The 25,183-nt window shown below is 39.6% G+C and overlaps 1 protein-coding gene across 3 annotated transcripts in view; it reads left to right on the top strand.

Annotated features, from left to right (window-relative positions):
- Window positions 1–24,821, top strand: part of ASAH1 (N-acylsphingosine amidohydrolase 1) — a 30,189-nt gene extending 5,368 nt beyond the window's left edge. For 2 of the 3 annotated variants that reach the window (XM_017961816.3, XM_003902473.5), the window contains exons 2-14: window positions 4,663–4,709; window positions 8,881–8,971; window positions 10,524–10,610; window positions 13,046–13,124; window positions 15,776–15,850; window positions 17,394–17,439; window positions 18,204–18,348; window positions 18,884–18,938; window positions 19,405–19,486; window positions 21,150–21,281; window positions 21,388–21,511; window positions 22,286–22,342; window positions 23,604–24,821. In XM_017961816.3, the coding sequence (XP_017817305.1) occupies window positions 4,663–4,709; window positions 8,881–8,971; window positions 10,524–10,610; window positions 13,046–13,124; window positions 15,776–15,850; window positions 17,394–17,439; window positions 18,204–18,348; window positions 18,884–18,938; window positions 19,405–19,486; window positions 21,150–21,281; window positions 21,388–21,511; window positions 22,286–22,342; window positions 23,604–23,693 (1,110 nt within the window). In that variant the 3' untranslated portion in view covers window positions 23,694–24,821. The remainder of the gene's footprint in view (window positions 1–4,662; window positions 4,710–8,880; window positions 8,972–10,523; window positions 10,611–13,045; window positions 13,125–15,775; window positions 15,851–17,393; window positions 17,440–18,203; window positions 18,349–18,883; window positions 18,939–19,404; window positions 19,487–21,149; window positions 21,282–21,387; window positions 21,512–22,285; window positions 22,343–23,603) is intronic. The other variant, XM_021942078.2, reaches the window with a different exon arrangement.
- Window positions 24,822–25,183: the final 362 nt, after the last annotated feature.

Genomic DNA, 25,183 nt, shown 5'->3' with positions numbered 1-25,183 from the left:
CCTACTATGTGTGCCTGACTCCTACATGCTGGGAATGCGTCCGCCAATGAGGTAGATGAGGTCCTTCCTCTCATGGAGGGTTTATTCACATTCCTTTGGCTTAAATATCAGTAGCATAATAGGATGCCATTGCATCAAAGCCCAGAAGACAAGTGAAAACATTGACAAGCTCATGTGACTTGTTATACACATAAGAAACCTGCCTCTTCGCATTCAGTGTTTCTGCTGAGTTGTACATAAGAGGACATTATAGGAAAAACTTATCTGGAAAATAGTTGTTGATGAATTCAAGAATTGAATGAAAAATTGTCTTGCGAGAGTCGTTTGGCTTCTGATGGGTATGAAAACTGACAAAGTATATAATTTTAGATTATCTTTCATTGTCTCTTTCTGAGTATTTGAATAAGACAAGCACACAAGGGCTTTCTGGACTTTTAAAGTTCATTGTTAGACGCATACATTTCATTGAGGGTCTCCTAATTCTGTAGGGCTCAAATATTTTAAGGAGCTGTACAAGTTATGTCATTTTTTAAGGGTCTGGAGCATTCATTGAGACCTTAATGAAATACTATTGTCTTTATATTTTTGTGTTTTTTAGAACATTACGTTCAGTAGCTCTGTAATTAGTTTCTCTTAATGAATGGGGAGGACAAAGAGGCTTAAGTTTCTATCAAATAACCAGAAAAATTAGAGAATTTGCTGACCCAAGCAGTCTTTTAAAAACACTTTCCAGAGGGTTTCTTTTTTTTTTTTTTGAGACAGAGTCTCGCTGTGTCACCCAGGCTGGAGTGTGGTGGTGCTATCTTGTCTCACTGCAACCTCCACCTTCTGGGTTCAAGGGATTCTCCTACCTCAGCCTCCCGAGTACCTAGGATTACAGGCACATGCCACCACACCCCGCTAATTTTTCCATTTTTAGTAGTGACAAGGTTTCGCCATGTTGGCCAGGCTGGCCTTGAACTCCTGACCTCAGGTGATCCACCCACCTCAGCCTCCCAAAGTGCTGGAATTACAGGCATGAGCCACCGCGCCTGGCCCAGAGAGCTTCACATGCATGGAAACATTAGATTTTTACCACTTCTCTCCACTCTGAGGAGACAACTAGGGGGCAGGGAGAAAGGTAGGGAAGGGGAGGGAGAGAGAGGGAAAGAGAAAGAGAGGGACTGGGGGGAGAGGGTTAGAGAGAATTAATTCTAAGTTGGATTTTGTTTCCTGTGATAGGGTGTAACATAGTATACCATCCCGACCACATAATCTCTGTTCATGTCATCTGTTTCTAATATTTATGTATCATCTATTTAAATTTCTACTTACCTTAATAGCGTTGTCTGTTATCAAAAGTGTGTATAAAGTTGGGGATAGTAAGAAACTTTAAATAACATTAAATAAGTTCATTATAATTCTGTTTTAGGGCTACTCATGGGTTTTGAAGCTGTGTCTCCCTATAGAATTCTTTTTTGAGGGTGAAGAAGTAGCTCTTTTTTCTACCCTACCCCTAAAACTAACGTTTTTGCATAAATGACTTAGGCGTTCATGCTGTGTGAGTCCCTGAAATACTGTAGTCTCATAGCTGTTGATGTTCTTATTTTCTCTCACATTTATCCCGTTTTCTTGCCATCAGATTCTATGCCGATTTCATGTTTGTTTATTGCAACCAAGAGTCGTTATCAACCTCAGACTCCCACATATATTGTTGCTAGCTTGCCCTTTAGCTGTTACTTCTGGGGCAGGTCACATTCTCTTCTAATCCTTGACAGAGCATTTTCAACTTCGCTCACAGTTGTCTAGTAAGGAATGTGCCTGTAATTTGATGTTTATTTTGGCTTTGGAACCCAGGGTGTGCAAAATTTAATTATTAGGGTGGGATAGGAGTCATTACGTTTCACTTAATTTGCCGAGTTGATTCTAGTGGTCATCAGAAGCCCTGAACTAAGTGCAGATTATTCTGTTAGGAATTAAATTGAGGCATTGGTTTTATTATCTCTGTGGGAAGCTGTTCGATAGAGCAAGGGAAGCCATTGACTCTGATTCTGTCACCAGCTGTGTAACTTTCTGCATGTCACTAATGGAGCAGGGTCTTATGTCCACATGTGATCATAAAATTAAGCACTTGGGTTAAGTACGCATCACAGTATTCCCAACTCATAGGAAAACAATGGTCAGATAAACAAGAAAATATAGAGCAGAGTATCTCATCACAGCAGAATTTATTTACAAATTTTACAAAGTAAAATTAAGCTGCAACCCAACTAAGTCTCAAAGTAGCTCATTTATTAGCAAAATAAGGAAAGCCATTTACCAATGGTGGGTTAAGTAAATTGTATTCGATTGTAGCAGCAGAAGTATTGTGTCCAGGGAAAGTGAAATTATTTTACGTGTCATTAAATGAGAACCCTTGTCCTGGACTTCGGGAGCAACATCAATATCAATTAAAGAACAAAGCATGTGATTTTGAATGATTTTTCTTGACTCTCAACGTACCGATAACTGATCAGTTGTTGATATTTATTAGATAATCAGTGCCAAGTTTGAAGTGACTGAAGAGTTAGCCTCTGAATCATCTGTGTAAAACAACTATAGGCGAGGATGTTTTCAAAGAAGTTGAGAAAATAGCGATTCAGTATAACCTGAAATGGAATCTGCCAAGATATATACAAATTGACAGTGGTAATGTTTGTGAGTAGAAAATGCTGAGTTGAGCAAATTCACAAAACTTGTGAACATGCAAGGTGTTTAAAGCTTATGGTTATTTATTACAGGATTCCTTTTCAGGTACTTTATGGAAAGTATTGGAATCTCACATGTGTTATTGAACCAGCAGTGTAAACCATGAGCTTCATTTGCTCTTGTGGATCTAACCATCATCATTTCTGTGAATTTTTGTCAGAAATAGAGGCTGGATATCCTGATGTCTCTAGTGACAGAGTCATTAGATGGCTTGGTAGCTATGAAGTTTTGCAGTCTTCGAGTTCACAGTTGAGACTGAAGTTTTTCTAAACAAGAACTGCCCCCAGCCACTATTATTGAACATGAACGGCTTTGGAAATTAGCTTTTGCTACAGACTTGATATTGTTTCTTAATGAATTCAACCCAAAATTATAAGACAAAGCCACACATATATGAGAAACTTATACTGTGGGAAGGCAAATTTGACAGCTAATGTTTGAATCACAGGTAATGTCAACCTACTGTATATATTCCCTTTGTTACCAAAGTTAAAACAAGATGCTAGACCCCCATTCTTACACGGCTTTGCAGCAGATACATTTTCTGAGCTCAAGCTACAGTTCCAAGAGTTTTCTTACCTACTCTATTTTATCTTATTTTGGGTTTGTACTTTTTTAAAACAATTATTTTACTTTCACAGTACTAGTTCTCCGGAGGAAAGGAGATAAATACACTTGATACGTTGAATGAGTAACAAAAGAACCATAAAACTGTGTGGACTTTTTTGGATAAGTTTAGGAGAAGATTCTATTTTGCCACGAAGCTTGGACAACTCTCCCTAAAACAGTCTCGTTGATTCATTGTCTCAGGCAGTGATCTCAGTGTTGGGGGCTGTCCTCACCTCAAGGAGCACAGAGTCTGGTATTGATGAGGAACACGAACAAATGATTATAATGCAGTGTCATAAATGTGGTGATGTGCATGTGTACAAATGCTGTGAGAGTATAAATGAGGGTATGACTATTTTTATATGGAAGATAGATGAAGTTTTCACAAGAAAGAAAATACTTGAACTGAATCTTGGAAGTTAGAACCAGCAGTAAGGAAAAGGCATTCTAGCAAGAGGGAATAGCACAGGCACAGGCTTGGAAGGGTAAGAGATCATAGGAAGTGCTTGCATAAATACTAAGGGGAGTGTCAGGAGATGAGGCTGGGATGGTAAGTTATGGAAAGATGATGAAGGGCCCTGTGCTGTGTGCCCTGAAAATCTGGTTTGGGAGGCAAATCCCAGGACAGATTGCAATACACATGGCTGGTAAGTTCAGATAACACATCCTATCAGGTCATTTACTTTTAGTGCTAAGTCAGCCTCTCTAACATAAACATTTTCCATCTGCTTTGTTACATTTGTTTGTTACTCAATATATTTGCAATATTAGAGCCAAATTATAACACTAGCACTTTCACAAATTGAATTGAAACTGAAAATCCACTTAATGGTGTAGGATTTTACAAGTTTTCTTGGAAGGAAAAGACTTCTTTTAAGAGGCATTGAAGCCGGGTGCAGTGGCTCACGCCTGTAATCCCAGCACTTTGGGAGGCTGAGGTGGGCGGATCACGAGGTCAGGAGATCGAGACCATCCTGGCGAACACGGTGAAACCCCATCTCTACTGAAAATACAAAAAAATTAGCTGGGCGTGGTGGCGGGCGCCTGTAGTCCCAGTTTCTAGAGAGGCTGAGGCAGGAGAATGGTGTGAACCCGGGAGGTGACGGAGCTTGCAGTGAGCGGAGATCACGCCACTGCACTCCAGCCTGGGCAACAGAGCGATCCTCCGTCTCAAAAAAAAAAAAAAAAAAAAAAGACGCATTGAAATGGTGTAAAAGAGTAAAATCAGACTTGATTTTGTCTTCACAGATTAACTACTTTTGAAATTGCTTATTCCATTAGCAAGCATTTGTTATTTTCTGAAACTTAATTTTCTTTGCTTTTTAGTGGACAGAAGACTGCAGAAAATCAACCTATCCTCCTTCAGGACCAACGTGAGTAAACATCAGATGATGAAAACTCCCTTTGACCTTTGTGAAGTTTTTCTTCTATGTAATAATTGCTCATAAACTAATGGTAGTGAATAAAATCTTAAGTCATGTTTTCCATTCGGAGACAGAGGTTTGTTTCTCAGGTTTGTGTATTATGCATTTGGCTGAGATCTTGGACAAATATGAAAATATCTTCCGATTCAAATGCCCATTGCTAGCCTATCACAATCAGCGGAAAGAAAAACATTTTCAGCCAGGCGTGGTGGCTCAGGCCTGTAATCATAGCACTTTGGGAGGCTGAGGCGGGTGGATCACGAGGTCAGGAGATCGAGACCATCCTGGCTAATGGTGAAACCCCTTGTCTACTAAAAATAAAAAAATTATCCGGGCGTGGTGACGGGTGCCTGTAGTCCCAGCTACTCGGGAGGCTGAGGCAGGAGAATGGCGTGAACCCGAGAGGTGGAGCTTGCAGTGAGCGGAGATCACACCACTGCACTCCTGCCTGGGTGACAGAGCGAGACTCCATCTCCAAAAAAAGAAAAAAAGGATTTTCATTCTCCACTAAATTCTTCTGTCTACCACGAAGTGTTTTTCTCATCTTTGACAAATATAAGGGCTGTATTTGAAATAACCTGTGATCCTCTGTGGTGCCTGGATTATAAACCACCAAATTATTTTGGAACAAAAAAGCGTAGGATCCCATATGTGATACGTTCTCAAAATAAAGCTTGGCATAACAGAGCTATTGAGGACAGAACAGGATTGGAACACCTAAGAGGAGGACCAGTGTCCTGATTCACTGTGTTTAACATTAATATTTTTACTCTAGGTTTTGGTCTTTCCAAATCCTCAGTGTTTAAATGGGCCTGTGAGAAAGCCATAATAACAGCTTGCAGACCCAGAGGGTACAGAACAGAGAAAAGAAGGAACAAGTATAGAGGATGGTGATCTTACTCTCCTACACTGCCCTCTCGCTGAAAGTAGCCTGCTGGTTGTAGGGGAAAACAGTTACAACTCTGTCAGGTGATATCAAGATGATGTTCTCAGTTTCTGCAACATTCCAAATTACATATGTTGTACTGCTGTTGTCTAAAGGATGTATTCTAAATAGCCTCTGTCCCGGATAGCGTGAAACTATAATAAACTAAATTATTTTGACTTACTCGCCTTTATGTAGAAAGAGGCCAGTATTTGGCAGGAAGTAATTTAGAGGTAACCCGTTTGGATGGTGTTCGGGGCCCGTGTTCATTCCAGCTTTTTCTTCAATGGCCTGCTCTCTGAAAGTCTTCCTTTCTGTCATCACTGGCATCCTTCTGGCCTTCAGTGACATGTTTGCCTTACCAATTGATTGTGTGTCTCAGCTGGTCTCACTGGCCCGATTCATTGAACATTTAATGAGGTGCCTTCCATGTTTAAGGCCGTTTCTACTCTCTTTTAGGTGCACTTTACATGTGTCTGTAAATTGAATGCCCTGTAATTGGAAACCATCAACCTTTGTTGATTGGACATTTTACTGATTCCTTATTGCCATGTGCGTGTGAGTGTGTGTCTACATAATGCACATACGTACCTAAACATATACATACATATATACCCCTGAACACATACACATGTATACGTAGACATAATGTGTGTTTCTTTCCTTGCCTTCATTTTTCTGCTAAGTTACTTTTTACCACACCAGCCGTCTTTCCTACACAAAAAGCCTCAGCTTTGCTCTCATCCTTCTCCTCTCTGAACTCTTATCAATGGATCTTGAGATCTAGGAGATAAGTGTGGTATTTATATACCTCTGAATGACAAACAGTCGTCCTGTCCTGTGAGATCATCCTTTTCAATTAAGCACATAGATTTGAGCAGCATCCATGGGCAAATATGAGGAAAGAAAAAGATAACCTGTTTGGCCAGCATGGCTAGTCAAACCAATGCTGGAGATAAAGGAACTGATAGCTAGATCACCCCTGAATCCATCTGAGTCGCATTCAGCATTTCTTTCCCACTGCTCACCGGGTGGCTAGCACCTGCTTTCTTATTTGTAAATGTGTGTGTTGTGTCACTTGGACTAGTTTCATGCGACCCGGGTAGCCATGTGGGTTCAGGCGATGTTACTGATGTTATGAATCGCATGGACATTGCAAACACTAAGTCTCGAAAATGATGAAATTATATTTCTTGTTTGCAGTGAAGTAGGAAAATACACTGTGATAACTACCGTTGATTGAATACCAGTGCTGCTAAGTGTTTTTTGTTTTGTTTTGGGTCTTTTTTGCATTTTTCATGTAGTGTCTTCGCTGCTATTATAAGGTGGATGCTCTTTTATTCTTATGGGGAAATTGAGGCGCACAAGTTAAATACTGAAATGTTTTAGAAAACTGTTTAACTAGAGGTAAAATGTGCGATTGTGACTAAGCTTTAGCTATTAAAATAATTTTGTTTATTAGATTAACCAGTTCTCTCAAATTCTAATTAGCGCAGGTTTGATGGTAGAGAGGTCTGTGTAGTCTTATCCCCACTTCATTGTAATCCCTTCATTGTCTGTCCGTTGTGTTGCGTTCATCCCTCTTCATCGCCTCTGGGAGATCCATGAGCCTACCCGACTCGGCTGAAAAAGGATCAGGATTTTATGGCAGATACAGAGGCATGATTTGGGATTGGTTGTGTGTTATGAGGTGAGGAGCAGCTGATTGGAGTTCATAGGGACGACGTGCATTGCTCCAACAGGCCGCTGAGTTATCTGTGCTACTAAACATAGAAATCGAAGTGCACACTTGAAGGGAGAGGGAAGGCTAGTAATACCTGCCTGTAATATGGATGGGGAACAATAATTACTTACTGAATTGTGGGACAAAATTTTACATGCAAAATTATGGTCCATCAGAAATGGAATTAATTTGTCGTGATGAAAAGCTTTTTTTCTGGAATATAAGTATTGTAGTATTTCATGTAGATATCAGCTCCTAGACAATGGGGAACTTGAAAATGCTTTGAGAAGAAGAAAATTCATTCACTGTGATTTTGTTTAAATGTACATTTCCAAAATTGAGTATGCTTTTCTTTTGTCTAAATCACAACCTGGGTGTCTGCTAGTTAACAGTTTCGTAAAACCTCATACATGTACCAGGGCCCCCAGTTACACAGCATTATTTAGAGAACGAAGTAATTATTTATGACAGTGGAAATATAAATAGAACCACAGTTCATGACTTAGGTAATAGCCCATCTCCAGCTATGGACATAAATCTAGATAACATTTCTATTTAGGTGACTGGTGTCATTGTGGCACATACCAGAGTCACCCTACCCGTCTCAGGAGCAGATCAGTGGAACAGATGATGGTTATTTTTAGGCATAGGTTTATACTGATAAACCACGAAATGGCACACCCTTAAAAGCTATTTCAGTTTAGTAACAAGGGCCGGAAAATAATATTCCTATAGCAACAAAAATAGTTAGAGAATTCATCCACCAGAGATACGGCCCAGCTCCCTTGATAAGTGAGTGGATGTTGCTATATCCTCAGAAATTGCTACTCGTAAATTAAAGAGTAGGAAGCTGGAGAAAGAATATGACAGAATACGGCGCGGGCTTGGACTTTGTACAGAAAAATGAGAAGAGAAGAGGTATATAATAGGGAAGATGAGGATGGCTGACAGAATCATGAAGGTTCTTGAAGCTGGTCATGGGAAGATAATACATGTTGCTACTCTGGGGCTTAGAAGGTGATGATCTTCCTGAAGCCAACACTGGAGACAATGGTTTGGCAATGGTGTTACACTCACTGAGAGAATTCTGAAACTGGAAATCAATTGGAGAATTGTCCAGAGCCTAGACTAAATCTTTGCAGATATTTAGGAGAAAAAAAATGGGAGGTATTTCCCATCAGTGATAATTAGGTTAGAGCTCTTAAGCCATAGTTGATTTTTTCATAGAAAACCAATTCACATGAACCTTCCCTACTAGATCATTCTATTCCAAGATTTCTGTGACCACTTATGATTGTGTGCTCAATGTAGAAGCACTAGGTAGAGAATGAACTGTCTTTCCAAATTTTGGTTTGGGTAACCATATTGGACACTGTCGTTAAGACTATGCCTCTCATATATCCTTATAGATGTTATCTAACCCTCTCAAAAAACCCTTTCATCATTTCAAGATGATATACCTCTCATTACAGGTACAGAGGTCCAGCTCCATGGTACACCATAAATCTTGATTTACCACCCTACAAAAGATGGCATGAATTGATGGTTGACAAGGCACCAATGGTATGCTATGATGCTTAAATCGTTTATTTATTTTTTATTTTACTTATTTATGTATTTATTTATTTATTTATTTATTTATTTGAGACAGAGTCTCACTCTGTCACCCAGGCTGGAGTGCAGTGGCACGATCTCAGCTCACCGCAACCTCCGCCTCTTGGGTTCAAGGAAGTCCCCCACCTCAGCTTCCCGAATAGCTGGAATTTACAGGCACCTGCCACCATGCCGGCTAATTTTTGTATTTTTAGTAGAGACAAGATTTTGCCATGTTGCCCAAGCTGATCTCCAACTCCTGACCTCAAGTGATCCTCCCGCCTTGGCCTGCCAAAGTGCTGGGATTATAGGCATGAGCCACCATGCCTGGCCATATTTTTTATTTTATTTATTTATTTTCCCCCCAAGGACTGTGAAGATTGAGTGTTAAATCTTTTATTTCTAACTTTATTAAATATTATTGTATTTTTAAAAGAACACTTCATGAAATTACCCACAGAATATGCTTTTGATACCTTTCTGCTATATACAATAAATGACAGTAGAGGAAAAGAAGTCATTCCTCTGTAGCCTTTGTTCTGTTTTGTAAACTTTATCTTGGTTTCTTTCCCTTTATGTCATCTCCCTTCATGTAAATCATTAAGAATTAAATTCACTTTAAAGATAAAATTAGACTTACTGTATTAATATATTAATTGAGGCCAGGCATGGTGGCTCATGCCTGTAATCAATCCCAGTACTTTGGGAGGCTGAGGAAGGTGGATCACCTGAGGTCAGAAGTTCAAGACCAGCCTGGCCAACATGGTGAAACCCCATCTCTATTAAAAATACAAAAATTAGGCTGGGCGTGGTGGCTCCCGCCTATAATCCCTGCACTTTGGGAGGCTGAGGTGGGTGGATCACAGGGTCAGGAGTTTGAGACCAGCCTAGCCAAGATGGTGAAACCCTGTCTCTACTAAAAATACAAAAATTAGCCAGGTATGGTGGTGTATGCCTGTAGTCCCAGCTACTTGGGAGGCTGAGGCAAGAGAATCGCTTGAACCCGGGAGGCGGAGGTTGCGGTGAGCCAAGATCGTGCCATTGCACTCCAGCCTGGGCGGCAACAGTGAAACTCCATCTTAAAAAAAAAAAAAAAAAAAAAAATTAGCTGGGCATGGTGATGCACGCTTGTAATCCCAGCTACTTGGGAGGGTGAGGCAGGAGAATCCCTTGAACCCGGGAGGCAGAGATTGCAGTGAGCCGAGATGGTGCTACTGCACTCCAGCCTGGGTGACAGAGCGAGACCCTGTTTTAAAAATACATATATTTATATATTTTTATATATATATATATGTATATTTAATTATATTTTTATATATTTAATTATATTTGTATATTTAATTATGTTTATATATATTTAATTATTTATATATATTTATAAATATATATTTTATATTTATATTTTATATATATATAAAAATTGTCAAATAGCACTCTCTTTTAGATACATATGGGTAAGCCAAAAGGTAATCTTGACAGCATTTCATTATATCTTTTAGTAAGCATTTTATTTATTTTTCAGCTAAAAGTTATAGTGAATTCTCTGAAGAATATGGTAAATACATTCGTCCCAAGTGGAAAAGTTATGCAGATAGTGGATGAAAAATTGGTAAGAAATATTATTTCTCACAATAAATGTTAAGCACATACACATTACACACAAAAACCAGAAAATGCTCTGGCATTTATTTAAGGGCATAATTCAACAGCCTCTTCGCAGGAACTGGGACAGATGTGCGTGATCAGAGGGACTTAAATTTGGGGGATTGGTCATATTAGGGTAACAGCATAGCAAAGTATGGTTTCATAAAAGGATGGGACTACATTACGATACTGGGCAGATAAACATCCTTCATCTGGGAATATGGTGTTTCCTTCCCTTTATGAGTGAGTTCACTATTGAAGACTTGGTTTTTTTTCTTAGGTATCTCAGGGACATTCAGAGATTTTTTTTCCTAGATATGACCAAATTATGACCAAATGATGTACTCAGCCTGGCCCCCTATTCTGTAGAGTTCCTCAGTAGCTCTGACCCCAAAACTCATTTGGGTTGAGCGTTTCTGCGCAATCACCAAACCATTTCATTTTCATCCTGGTCATGCAGGAAGACTCCCATTTCTCACTCCATTTCTCAGCCCCAGTTTTGTTTACGCAGAACCGATGAAACACCTAGGGCCTGGCCCCTAGAACTGTTAAAGGGATCCTCATTGCACTTGATGGCAGATTTTGGGCACTAATGACATTTGGGGTTGGGCAGCTTTTTTTTTTTTTTTTTTTTTTTTTTTGAGACCTCACTTATCTCTAGCCCAAGCTGGAGTGCAGTGGAGTGATCATAGCTCATAGCTGCCTTGATCTCCCAGACTCAAGGGATACTCCTGCCTCAACCTCCTGAGTAGCTGGGACCACAGTCACGTGCCACAACACCCAGCTAATTTTCTGAATTTTTAGTAGAGACGGAGGCTTGCTATGTCACCCAGGCTGGTCTCCCAATTCCTGGGCTCAAGCGATCCTCCCGCCTCAACCTCCCAAAGTGTTCTCCCAAAGTGTTGGGATCATAAGTGTGAACTGCCATGCCCGGCCTGGGTTGGATATTTCTTTGTCATGGGGCTGTCCTACACATTTCAGGATGCCCGGCCTGAAGTGGATATCTCTTTGTGGCAGGGCTGTGCTCTACATTTCAGGATGCCCAGTCTGGAGTGGGTATCTCTTTGTCATGGGGCTGTCCTGTGCATTGCAGGATGGCCCTTACCCAGGGATGCTGGTAACACCCCCTCAGTTGTGACAACCAAAAATGTCCTTAGATATTTCCGAATCTCCCATGGTTGAGAATCATTGCCCTAGTGGCTGAGTGCTCTGGGCACATCCTCCCTATGACACTAGTACCTGCCAAGCACCAAACCCATTATCCCTCATGTTCATGCTCTCAGAGCTTTTGTTTCAGGCTATCCTTTATGTTCATACTTACCAGACTTCCTCAAAACAAAAAACGCTGGCAGGAGCAAAAGAGGATGAGGTCCCCACGTACCCCACATGCCTTAATCTCCCCTCTACTCTGAATGTTATCAGGGAGGGCAGCATTGCAGAGTGTTTTTGTGCCACGCCTTGGAATCGGACAATACTGGGTTTTAAGGATGGATCAGTCACATTGTAGCTGTGTGTCCTAGGGAAAGTTCCTTAACCTATGAAACCTCAGTTTTCTCATCAGGGAGAATAATACTTACTAATATGTATTTCATATGGTGGTTGTAAGGATTAAATGACATACTGTGTATAAAGCATAGTGCTTGGATGTAATAAGTGTTTAATAAATACACATTGTCACATTTGTTTGTTAAATGGCTGGAACATTCCACTTGGGCAATGCTTTGAGTTCCTAGGGGAAAAAAAAATAATATGCTTAGGTGACATTGCATATAATTACCAAGTTGGTTTAAAAAATGAGATTTGTGAATTTTAAACACATTATCTCAGCAAAAGGCTGTGACCTTAAGTTGTGATCTAGATGTTAGTAGTTGCCATTGAGAATAAATATATGGTGTCCACCACTGAATTTGCTTAAAGTCTATGGTTTGCTAAGAGAATGCGGTTACTTCATGTTAGCCAAAGATCAGCCATTAACCATGACACAAGGCTGTGGATAGACTAGTTCAGGTTTATCTCCGTGCATGTGGGAAGGAAATGGTAAGAAGGGTATGTGCCAATGGCTACAGGGTGAATTCATGCAGAGACACAAGGAGTGCTTGTTTTGATGTTTTTGTGGTGTGGGTCAGGTTAGGTCATCCAGGTGATCCAGGTGGAATTACTTTCGTTCCTGCCTTCGCTGGAGAACGATGGAAAAATAAGACAGGAAAAACAATCTGAGAATCTGGTCTATAGTATATTATATAGAATCTTTTTATAACTACATGATGTAAAAATGCTTTAAAAAATAACTCCTATCACTTATTGTGATAGCAGTATCTAGAACAAATTATATGTCAAAGAACTAGATTTCAAACTATGTTTTTTAGGTTAAATGCTTTTATTAATATATTTGTTTTCCAGCCTGGCCTACTTGGCAACTTTCCTGGCCCTTTTGAAGAGGAAATGAGGGGTATCGCCGCTGTTACTGATATACCTTTAGGTAAAGTTCACTTAGAAGCTTTAAAAAAAAAAAGTAATTAAACTCTTTTACAAATTTCCATTGAAGTGTGATATACATACAGCAACGTGCACAGGTCTCACGTATACAGCTCAGTGAAGCTTCAGAAATGCATACATGCACATAGCCATGACTCAGATCAAGATACGGAAGAGCCCAGCACTCCACAGTGCTCCATCATGCCCCTTTGCAGAAAATACTGCCTCCTCCAGTAACCACTATTCTGACGCCACCGTAGATTAGTTTTGCCTCTTCGTGAACTTTATATAAGTCGAACTGAATGATATGAACTGTTGTGTGTGATTCTTGTGCGTTCGTTATGGGTAGTGTGCTACTCCATGAACAGGGTGTTTGAGTTTTCAGATTTGCAATATTAAGAATAGATGAATTATAAATATTCTAGTACATTTTTGGGGGTCTATGTGCTCATTTTTCTGGATATATACCTAGGAAGTGAACCGTTGGGTTATAGAGTAATTGTATGTTTAGCCTTGTAGATTCTGCCAAACAATTTTCCACAGTGATTCCAGCAGTTGACAATCAGCAGAGTGTGATTCAGTTTTCTCCACTTGATAATTCTCCTCTTAAGAGTGTCAGTCTTGTCTTTTTCCTTTTTTTCTTTGATAGTGTCAGTCTTTACTTGAGCCTTTTTGTTGAGTGTCACAGTATCCCATTTTAGTTTTAATTTGCATTTCCTCGATGGCTAATGAGATTGAACACTTTCTTGACTTTTTTGGGTTTTTTTTGGTTTCTTTGTTTCTTTTGGAGAAGGGCTTGTTAAGGTCTTTTGCCCTTTTAAAAATTAGATAGAAGGAATTCTTTACATACTTTGAATATAAGCCCTTTGTCAGATGTATGGATTCTGAATATCTGCTCCCAGTCTGTGACTTTCATTTTTATTCTCTTACTGGTGTCTTTTGATGAACAGACATTTTTAATTTTAGTGAAGTCTAATTACCTCAGTCTTCTCTTTTATGAGCAGTGCCTTTTGTATCCATTTAAGAAATCTTGGCCTAGGCCAAAGTCGTATATATGCTTATGTATTTTCTTCTAGATGTTTAATGTTTACTTTTGACATTTAGGCCTATGATCTATTTTGAATTATTTTTGTATATGCTATATGACTTAAGGGTCAAGGTTCAGGATTTTCTCATATGGTATATCCAGTTAGTTAAACACTATTAATTCGGAAGACTATCCTTTCCTCAGCAAATTGCAGTGGTGTCTTTGATATAAGTGTACAATACATATATATATACACACACACACACACACACGTGTATATGTATATACAAACAGGTGATTATATATATGTTGTTTTGTTTGGAGAATTACTGTTAAGTTTCATTTACCTATTCGTCTTTCCTTGTATCAATGCTATTCTACCTCAGTTACTAAAGCTTTATAGTAAGTCTTAAAATTAGGTAGTATAATTCTTCCAACTTTGTTTTTCTCAACATTTATTTAGGTTATTGATTTCTCTGAGCAGTATCTTTTGTTTTCAGGGAGAAGGCCTTGCATGTCATTCATTAAAATTATTCTTAGATATGGATGGTTTGGGAAGCTATTATTAAAATTTCAATTTAAGCTTCATGGCATGTAACGAAAAAGATTTTCCCCACGACCCCAAAAGTTTTATCTTTAAGCTACCAAAGCAGTAGTGTCGTTATTTTAAATAGCCAATAGTACCTTCATTTTATAAGAGAGATGATTGAGAATTTGTGAAAATCAGTGGCCAGTTTTGTGTGCTGCTGCTTTAAAAAAATGATTTAAAAGATAGTCAGCATACTGGAAATAGCTGCTAACTGCCTTTATGAAAAACACGTCTAATTCCTTTATTATGTAAAGAACTCTAGCAAATCAATACCAAATATAAATACCTTATGGATTAAGAAGAATAACATGATGTATAAGTGATGTAAATTTATATAATTATAAATTATTATAAATTTATAATAAAATAAGTAGAATTTCACCAAATTAGCAATTTAATGGAAATAAAATAAACATTGGATTCGGGTGAAAAAAACATGTTGAGCTTAACATGTTAATGTTAAATAGGACGGAAGTGAAATGTATTACCTATCTTTGAATTAAATGCTAAATAGCAGTATTATACATTTTGGGAAAGTATTCAAAAAATAAAATGCCCTAGAATGGAGTGTCTTGGCAGCTCTGTACTAATTTTATTAATAGTTATTGATTAATAGTTCTTGAATCTCCTTTTTCACCTTAGAAATTTTAGTCACAGTTTAAAAATCTGGACAAAATACATTTCAAGCAAACAGCCAAGAGCCAGTTGTATTAAATGATCGTATTTATGCTCCCGAAAGAAAAATCAAAATGAAGCATGTTGATAAACATTTTTGACATGATGTTGGGGAACAGGTGCAACTTGCCCAGATGTTCAGCTGGTCCAAAGGCTGCCTCCTTGGTGACTTGCTTCATCTTGAGTCTAGAGAGTCTAGGCTGGGGAAGAAAACCACCGTCCAGCCGGCCGTTCCGGCACAGACCCACTGGCCAAAACACACACTCACACAATGAAAATACTTAAACTTTTTCTTAAAACAAATTTTTCTGCCATCGTCATGGTTCTGTATATTAATACAAAATTTTTCTTTCTTTCCTCATAGGAGAGATTATTTCATACAATATTTTTTACGAATTTTTTACCCTTTGTACTTCGATAGTAGCAGAAGACAAAAAAGGTAATTGTGCACTCAGGGAGGGTGGGCAGTATGAAGCACTACATAAAGAAGAATCTTCTAAATAAATGGAATTAGAACTTCTAAACTTTGGGCTTGCTACATAAATTCTGTGTGTGTTGCATAGAGCTTTTTATTTCTTGGTAAATTTTTTTTTCTTTTTTTTTTTTTTTTTGAGATGGAGTCTCACTCTGTCGCCCAGGCGGGAGTGCAGTGGCCAGATCTCAGCTCACTGCAAGCTCCGCCTCCCGGGTTCGCGCCATTCTCCTGCCTCAGCCTCCCAAGTAGCTGAGACTACAGGCGCCCACCACCTCACCCGGCTAGTTTTTTGTATTTTTCAGTAGAGACGGGGTTTCACCATGTTAGCCAGGATGGTCTTGATCTCCTGACCTTGTGATCCGCCTGTCTCGGCCTCCCAAAGTGCTGGGATTACAAGCTTGAGCCACCACGCCTGGCCTATTTCTTGGTAAATTTTTATGAGTGTACTGAAAATTCTCCTTATTTTAAGATTACTATACTGCCTATTAAAGTTGAATTCAAACATGCCAAAAACCTGGAAGAAGTGTTTCAGGGCTAGAAACATTCTTCTTTTCCTCATAGTCTACTTATACCCGTCCACATGATTTAATAGAAGTGCTCGCAGGAGGTACTTCCTTATCTTCATGTATGTCATGACATCTGTCCTTTTCTTGAGGCCCAGAACACACATTCTCTCATCCTTTCCCAGCCAGGTGACCCAGTGTACCAGCCTCACTTTCTCGTATTTTTCCTAACTGGCCCCCAGAGTACAAAGCACAGGACAACTTTGCTAACTCACCGTGATCCTCGACCTATACTCTGGGTATAAATCTGCCTGTACCTTACCCTTGAGGTGTCCTGCTCTAGGGGATGATGCCTGAAGGGGAACATTGGATGAATCCCAGTAATTGAGGCTCAGATTTCTGTGTCCTGGTAGAACCATGTGATAGTGAAACAAAATATGACCATTGATTCCTTTTCCCATATTCTGATCTTACCTGAAACCTGTGCTCTCAGATTTTGTGGGGTTGTCTGGCAGATTGACAGTGACAACAGTCCCATCTAGTGAAGGCTTAGGATATTAGGATGTTTCTTTCTTCTTGTTTGAAGAAACAGTTGTAAATATAAATTAGTCAAAATTAGAGGCCAGACACGGTGGCTTACACCTGTGATCCTAGCACTTTGGGAGGCCAAGGCGGGTGGATTATCTGAGGTCGGGAGTTTGAGACCAGCGTGGCCAACATGGTGAAACCCCATCTCTACTAAAAAAAAAAAATACAAAAAAAAACTAGCCGGGTGTGGTGGCATGTGTCTGTAATCCCAACTACGTGGAAGGCTGAGGCACAAGAATTGCTTGAACCTGGGAGGCAAAGGTTGCAGTGAGCTGAGATCGCACCACTGGACTCCAGTCTGGGCAACAGAACGAGACTCTGTCTCAAAAATAAATTAATTAATCAAAGTTAATTGTCCAGCTTTGATTTAGAATCTTAACTGCTATTACACGTCTCTTTTGTCTACCTTTAAATAGGTCATCTAATACATGGGAGAAACATGGATTTTGGAGTATTTCTTGGGTAAGTAAAGAACACAGGGTCAGGCATGGTGGCTCACACCTGTAATCCCAGCACTTTGGGAGACTAAGGCCAGTGGATCACGAGATCAGGAGTTTAAGACCAGCCTGGCCAAGATGGTGAAATCCCATCTCTACTAAAAATACAAAAATTAGCCAGGTGTGGTGGCCGGCATCTGTAATCCCAGCTACTTGGGAGGCTGAGGCAGAGAATTGCTTGAACCTGCGAGGCAGAGGTTGCAGTGAGCCAAGATCCTGCCACTGAGCTCCAGCTTGGGTTATAGAGCCAGACTCCATCTAAAAAAAAAAAAAAAAAAAAAAAAAAGACCACAGGAACTGTTTAATTCTATAAGAAGAGTAGGTTGTATTACATTGACGAAAAATAAGTCTCAAGTTACACCCAAAATGTGATCATAAGTGAAGATAAATGGATTACTGAGTGTTGAGACAAGAGGGGCACACTCTTCTATTGTATGTGTCCATCTTGACCTTTCTGAAAAAATAAGAGTGTTGTAATTAGCATTCTGTGTTTGAATCTGAGGCTCACTATTTATAAGCTGTGTGATATTGGGAGAGTTACCTGACTTCTCTGAACCTCAGTTTTATCGTTTGGAAAACAGTAAAGGTACCATATTGTAAAGGTCTTGTTAGGATTGATCATGGTGACTCAGTAGATAAAGCTCCCAGTGTAATGCCTGGCCCTCATCATCATGTTCGTCATTATTATCACTGTGTTTCTTAAATGCCACTGAAACTTGTCTTTTGTAGGTGGAACATAAATAATGATACCTGGGTCATAACTGAGGAACTAAAACCTTTAACGGTGAATTTGGACTTCCAAAGAAACAACAAAACTGTCTTCAAGGCTTCAAGCTTTGCTGGCTATGTGGGCATGTTAACAGGATTCAAACCAGTAAGGACTCTGTTGTTAAATAATTACACAGGTAGCTTTTTGTCCTATTACTGTTATGTAAAAGGTGAAATCTAAGAATATGAGGACCTAAAGGGAATATGAAGCCCCATTTCACCCCCTTGTACTTCTTGTCACTTCATAGGTATGAGATCCCGTGGTAGAGACGAGTAGAAAGGAAAAGGAGGTTTCTGAGCCTGTTCTAGGATAGAGCATGTGGCCGGGTGTCAAGGGCTGGGAATCACAATCTGGGATCTGGTCCTGGGTCTGCCACTGACTTAGGCAAGTCAGGCGTTCATTCTCTGCCCTTCAGTTTCCTGTCCAAAAAACGTAGCCAGTGATACCCCACCTACTTATGTCACATACTAGAATCAGAAATGCTTTGAACTTTTTAAAAAGCCTTGCATGGTTTTGATTTATTTTTGCCTTCCCCATTACCCAAGCTAGGCCTTTATATCCCACTCTGAAGTACAGTGGCGACAGGGCCTTAAAGCGCATGGTTGATGTTTCTGACTTCATTGCTTTGTCTTTTTCTCAGGGACTGTTCAGTCTTACACTGAATGAACGTTTCAGTGTAAATGGTGGTTATCTGGGTAAGTAGAGCATTCTCAAGTGAAATGGGAATCTCAGAGCTTTTTTTTATGAAGATGACTGGACTGTGCCTTCTGGTTACATAGTCCAACTTCTTCCGGTTCCTAACTGGTTACCAAGTCTAACCTCTTCTGGTTCCCGACTGGTTACATTGTCCACCCTCTTCCGGTTCTTGACTGGTTACAAAGTCCAGCCACTTCCGGTTCCTGACTGGTTACATAGTCCAGCCTCTTCCGGTTCCAGACTGGTTACATAGTCCATCCTCTTCCGGTTCCTGATAGTTACATAGTCCAGCCTCTTCCGTTTCCTGACGGTTACATAGTCCAGCCTCTTCTGGTTCCTGACTGGTTACATAGTACAGCTTCTTTCGGTTGCTGACTGGTTATACTGTCCAGCCTCTTCCGGTTCCTGACTGGTTATGTAGTCTAACCTCTTTGAGTTCCTGACAGTGTGTTCGATCTCTTCCAGGTATTCTAGAATGGATTTTGGGAAAGAAAGATGCCATGTGGATAGGGTTTCTCACTAGAACAGTTCTGGAAAATAGCACAAGGTAAAGTGTTTCGTTGCTTTACTATCAAATAGTGATTTTAAATTACTCATATTTAAAAATAAAAATATTTGTTAAGCTCCAGCTTAACAATTCTTTGAGGAGCTATTGCAGAATTTCTTAGGTGAACCTCTGAGACTCGTGGAATTGTTCGTGTTTTCTTTGTGCATATTGTGTGTTTTGTAGCGAAGAAATGAATTACTTAAAATTAGCACTAGGGATACTGACATTCTGAAAGGCACCTATGAATATTTTTGGTGTACAGAAAAAAAAATCACCCACACACGAAAGAACAATCGTACAGTAAAGTCTTCATTTAAATGGTAGTACAGACCAGGCACAGTGGCTTATGCCTGTAATCCTAACACTTTGGGAGGCTGAGACTGGCAGATCACTTGACCCCAGGGGTTTGAGACCAGTCTGAGCAACATGGCGAAATCCTGTCTCTACAAAAAATACAGAAATTAGCCAGGCATGGTGGCACATGCCTGTAGTCCCAGCTACTCAGGAGGCTGAGGTGGGAGGATCACCTGAGCCCAAGGAGGTCAAGACTGCAGTGAACTGGCATCAGTCCACTGCACTTCACCCTGGGTGACAGAGTAAGACTGTATCTCAAAAAAACAAAATAAATAAATACAAAATGTAGTACATATTAGCCTGTAAGTTATATCCTGCTTTGGTATAGAAATCTTACAATAGCAAAACTACCTTTCCTTCATTCAGCCTGCACTGCGTCCAGATAAATGGGCATCAATCCTACTTTTAATACTTCCCAGGGAATAAGATTTAATGTTAGTAGTGTTCTTTGATAACCCACTTCAATTTTCCATAGTCCTAATTTTCAAGAAGGTTTACTTTCTATTCTCTAAGTCCTATATATTGTAATATTATTTCCCTTTGTTCTATTGTTCAGTGAAAGGCATGGACAGTAAGGATGGAAGATGATCTCTCGAGGCCACTTTGTTTCTCCTTCAGATTAGAGGGACTTCCTAAGATTCCCACTTCCCATCTCAGTGTTCACCATACAGGGTCAGGGATTGCTTTTCCCAGAGTCATTGCTCACCATCCTATTTTACAGATCACTTTGTGGCTGGGTGTGGTGGCTCATGCCTGTAATCCCAGCACTTTGGGAGGCAAAGGCAAGAGTATCGCTTGCACCCAGGAGTTCGAGACTAGCCTTGGCAACATAGTGAGACCCCATCTCTAAAAATAAAAATAAATAAAGAATACGTTCCTTAGATACTTGTTTTCCTTTAGTTTCTACAGAGCTAAACATTTCCATTCTAAGTCATCTAAAAATGTTTCCCACCATCATCCTCAGCAAACTAACACAGGAACTGAAAACCAAACACCGCATGTTCTCATAAGTGGCAGCTGAACAAAGAGAACATGTGAACACAGGGAGGGGAACATCATACACAGGGCCTTTCGGGGGGTGGGGTAAAAGGGGAAGGAGAGCGTTAGGACAAACACCTAATGCCTGTAGGGCTTGAAACCTAGATGATGGGTTGATGGGTGCAGCAAACCACCATGGCACATGTATACCTATGTAACAAGCCTGCACATTCTGCACATGTATCCCAGAACTTAAAATTTAAAAAATAAATGAAGTTATTTACTGAAATAAAAAAAAGTTTCATTTTTCTTTTTAAATGTTTCTATATAGTTATGAGGAAGCCAAGAATATATTGACCAAGACCAAGATACTGGCCCCAGCCTACTTTATCCTGGGAGGCAACCAGTCTGGGGAGGGTTGTGTGATTACACGAGACAGAAAGGAATCATTGGATGTATATGAGTAAGTAGATGTGTTAAAGCAAAAGAAGTAGAAACAAAAGCATACACTGACATACTTTGAGTTTTAAGGCTGTAGCCTAAGAGGGAATCTCTCTTTTTGTATCTAGACTCGATGCTAAGCAGGGTAGATGGTATGTGGTACAAACAAATTATGACCGTTGGAAAAATCCCTTCTTCCTTGATGATCGCAGAACGCCTGCAAAGATGTGTCTGAACCGCACCACCCAAGAGGTACCTTTGCAGGGTCATCTTTAGAAAGAAACTGTTGCCACGAAACGTTCTCTTGGTTCTCCATTTTTCTTTGGCCTTCAAGTAATTTATAAACCTCCTGTTATTCATAGTATCGCTGGTCACTCTCCACTGATTTTTTGTTTTGTTTTTTTAACTTAAAGAGCAAAATTGTGCTGTAGTTGCCCTTTCTGGTTCTAATGCGGGATACCACTCTGAAGTTGAATAACGAACAGGCATTTTTTTTATTTTAAATTTAAGAATTTAAAAAGGGGAATGAGAGAGAGGAAAGTAATCCATTAAAACTGTTACCTGTGTTTCTAACAGTGACTCCCACGGAAAGTCTACTGCAGGGATGGAGGGGAGGTTGATTAAAGAATGTCTGGACTGGGTGCGGTGGCTCATGCCTGTAATCCCATCACTTTGGGAGGCCGAGGCGGGTGGATCATGAGATCAGGAGATTAAGACCATCCTGGCTCACACAGTGATACCCCGTGTCTACTAAATATACAAAAAAAGGTAGCCGGGCGTGGCGGCGGGCACCTGTAGTCCCAGCTACTTGGGAGGCTGAGGCAGGAGAATGGCATGAACCCGGGAGGCAGAGCTTGCAGTGAGCCGAGATCGCACCACTGCATTCCAGCCTGGGCGACAGAGTGAAACTCCGTCTCAAAAAAAAAAAAAAAAAGAAAGTCTTGGTTTCTAGTGACCCATGTGTGTAGATAAGGCTGTTGACTTCGTATTTAAATTACTGAACAAAACCTTTTGTGTGTGTTTTAGAATATCTCATTTGAAAACATGTATGATGTCCTGTCAACAAAACCTGTCCTCAACAAGGTATTTTAAATATTATATGTTATTTGCCTTAAGGGAAAGAATTTGGCCCCGTGTTTTATCTTTCTCTGTTATCTTTGATCAGTTTGAACGCAGAAATTATGTTCACCTTAGGGCTGATTTTTTACAAAATGTTTTTGTGTGGCTAAAACTCAAACTTTGTGTTGGAATACAACAAAGAAAACTTTGTGTTGGAATACAACAAAGAAAATGATCACTGAGGCTAGATAGGTCAGAGTATTGTTTATAGCTTTATTTACATGGCAACTGAATTAAATCTAGCATTTTACTCTTATCGGTATCTATTAAAAATCTCACACTATGTAACTAACACCTAAACGTCGACAAAGCAAAGTCTGAAGTCCATTTTCAGACGGAGCTCTGTGTCTTGGTGCGTTAGGGTTTCCCTTAAACTTTACTACATCTGTTTATCTTTTCCCTACACTATAGATTTTAAAAAATGCAAAAAGTTTCCTAATCATCTCACCACTTGCTAACAGTCATTCCCTGAAGGTTCTGAATATGACCCGTTAATTATGCCATGTGTTCCTTCTTTTTTTGGCCGTTTTCCACTGCTCTCCCTAACATAAACATGCCACCTTGCCAGGACAAATCCCTCCTGGCCTTTAGCATCCAGGTCATCCTGGCTCTCGCAAGAAGCCTGCCTTCAGTTCGTGGGTCCTGCCATACTTGGCGTTTTGCCTACACCATCTTTGAGCAAGTCACCATCTCGTGACCGTAGTTTGTGTGAACCATGAGTTTAGGTGTGTGCCTTGTGATCTGGGTGCCTGCAGTTTCCCCCACTGTATTGGAAATGCTTTAAGGATAGAGATAGCCAAAGCTCCACGGTTTATACTCCATAGAACACCCGGAGGCCTCCCAGGACTGCCAGCTGTGCGTTGAGGAGGGTTAAGGCAGTCTTCAAGCACTGGGGGTGAAGCAATGTGCTGTCAGGAATAAGCTCCTGTAAGGAGCTGGAGATCATTTCCTGAGCCGTTTTATATTCATTACGTGAAACAGTGATCCTGTTGAAGTTGGTTGCTTTAATTATTTGATGAGACTGTATAATGATTAGCTAATTTTACATTATACTATATTAATATAAATATATACATTATATAACATGCTTTGCATATATTAACGTTATATTATTTAATATTAAATAACTTCCTAAAGCAAATTCTGCAAGTATAGAAATGCTAATATATATCAGAACATCTCTGAATTGAAAACGTCCTTAAAGTAAAAATAACTTTTCTTTCAGCTGACCGTGTTCACAACCTTGATAGATGTTACCAAAGATCAGTTTGAAACTTACATCCGGGACTGCCCTGACCCTTGTATAGGTTGGTGAGCACACGTCTGGTCTACAGAACGCGGCCTCTGAAACATGAAGACACCACCTCCATGTGACTAAATACTGCAGCTCTCTGGTCCTCCAAAGACTAAGACTCGGGGCAGGTTCTCTTTGAGTCACAAGCTTGTCTTCCTGCAGCTGTTGACAATTGACAGACTTTTTTTTTTTTTTTTGCCCTATCAGTTGATTTTTTTATCTTATTTACAGTAAGATTTTTATCTTATTTACAGATAACTTCTTTAGGAGAAGTAAAACAATCATCTAGACTTCATTGAGTTGTGTTTCACTTTGACATTTGGGGATCTGGTGGGCATTCGAACCACGGCGAGCTCCACCTCCGTGGAATAAATGGAGATTCAGCGTGGGTATTGAATCCAGCACATCTGTGTGAGTAATGGAACAGTAAACACTCCACATTCTTCAGTTTTTCACTTTCACCTACATATTTGTATGTTTTTCTGTATAACAGCCTTTTCCTTCCAGTTCTAACTACTGTTAAAATTAATATACATTACCTTTGCTGTTAGTGACAGCAGTATCATTTTATTACATATGGTTAGAGGGATGAGACAGACATTCACCTGTATGTTACTTTTAATGGGCAAAAAATGCGCCTTTGACTCTAAATAGCACTTTCAGGAGTTCAAGAAGTAATCAGTATGCAAGGCAGTCTTTTATACAATAATTGAAGTGTTCCCTTTTTCATAATTCCTCTACCTCCCAGTAACCCTAAGGAAGTTGCTAACTTAAAAAACCGCATCCCAGTTTCTGTGAATTTAGTAAATAAACAAAGACATGTGGAAAATAGGAAGTGAACCCATTATTTTAAATTCTCGTAAGTAGCATTCATGTAATAAACAGGTTTTTAGTTTGTTCTTCATATTGACATGTCATTTGAAAGAAATGTTAGTAGTTACTAAAATGATGTTACTCTGTTTTTCAGAAATCAAACTACTTATGAAAAGTACTAACAGAACTTGTTAACCTTTCTAATCTTCACAATTAACTGTGAAATATATGCCGTTTGTGCAAGACCATGTGTCCACTTCATTTTGTATGATCACAGTTGTGTTCCCGACACTCAATAAACAGTCATTGGAAAGAGTGCCAGTCAGCAGTCATGCACGCTGATTGGGTGTGTACATCTGTGTTGGTTTGAAGGTGGGGGGTTATTATCGAGAAATACAAGCTGAACATCGTATCTGAATTAAATAACAAGGGTTATGTAAGTGGGTTATTAAATATGACTAAACGGTCACAATCTTACTCTTACATGACTAATACCACCTCTTAACCAGATACTATCAACCCAATTTGCAGGCCTTTAAAGGCAGTTTTTCCCCCAGATAGGAGGTGCTTCCACAAAACTTTAGTGATTCCAAGATTACTTTAGTGAAGCGAGAGGAATTATAAGAGGATTTACATTAAAATAGGATTCGATTAATGAAAAAAAAAGTTTACTCAGATTTTCTACCTCTTATAAAAAT

This window comes from Papio anubis, chromosome 8 (genome assembly GCF_008728515.1).
Source record: "Papio anubis isolate 15944 chromosome 8, Panubis1.0, whole genome shotgun sequence".
NCBI lineage: Eukaryota > Metazoa > Chordata > Mammalia > Primates > Cercopithecidae > Papio > Papio anubis.
The sequence above is the reverse complement of the archived record's forward strand: the minus strand, read 5'-3'. Positions and strand labels throughout refer to the sequence as shown.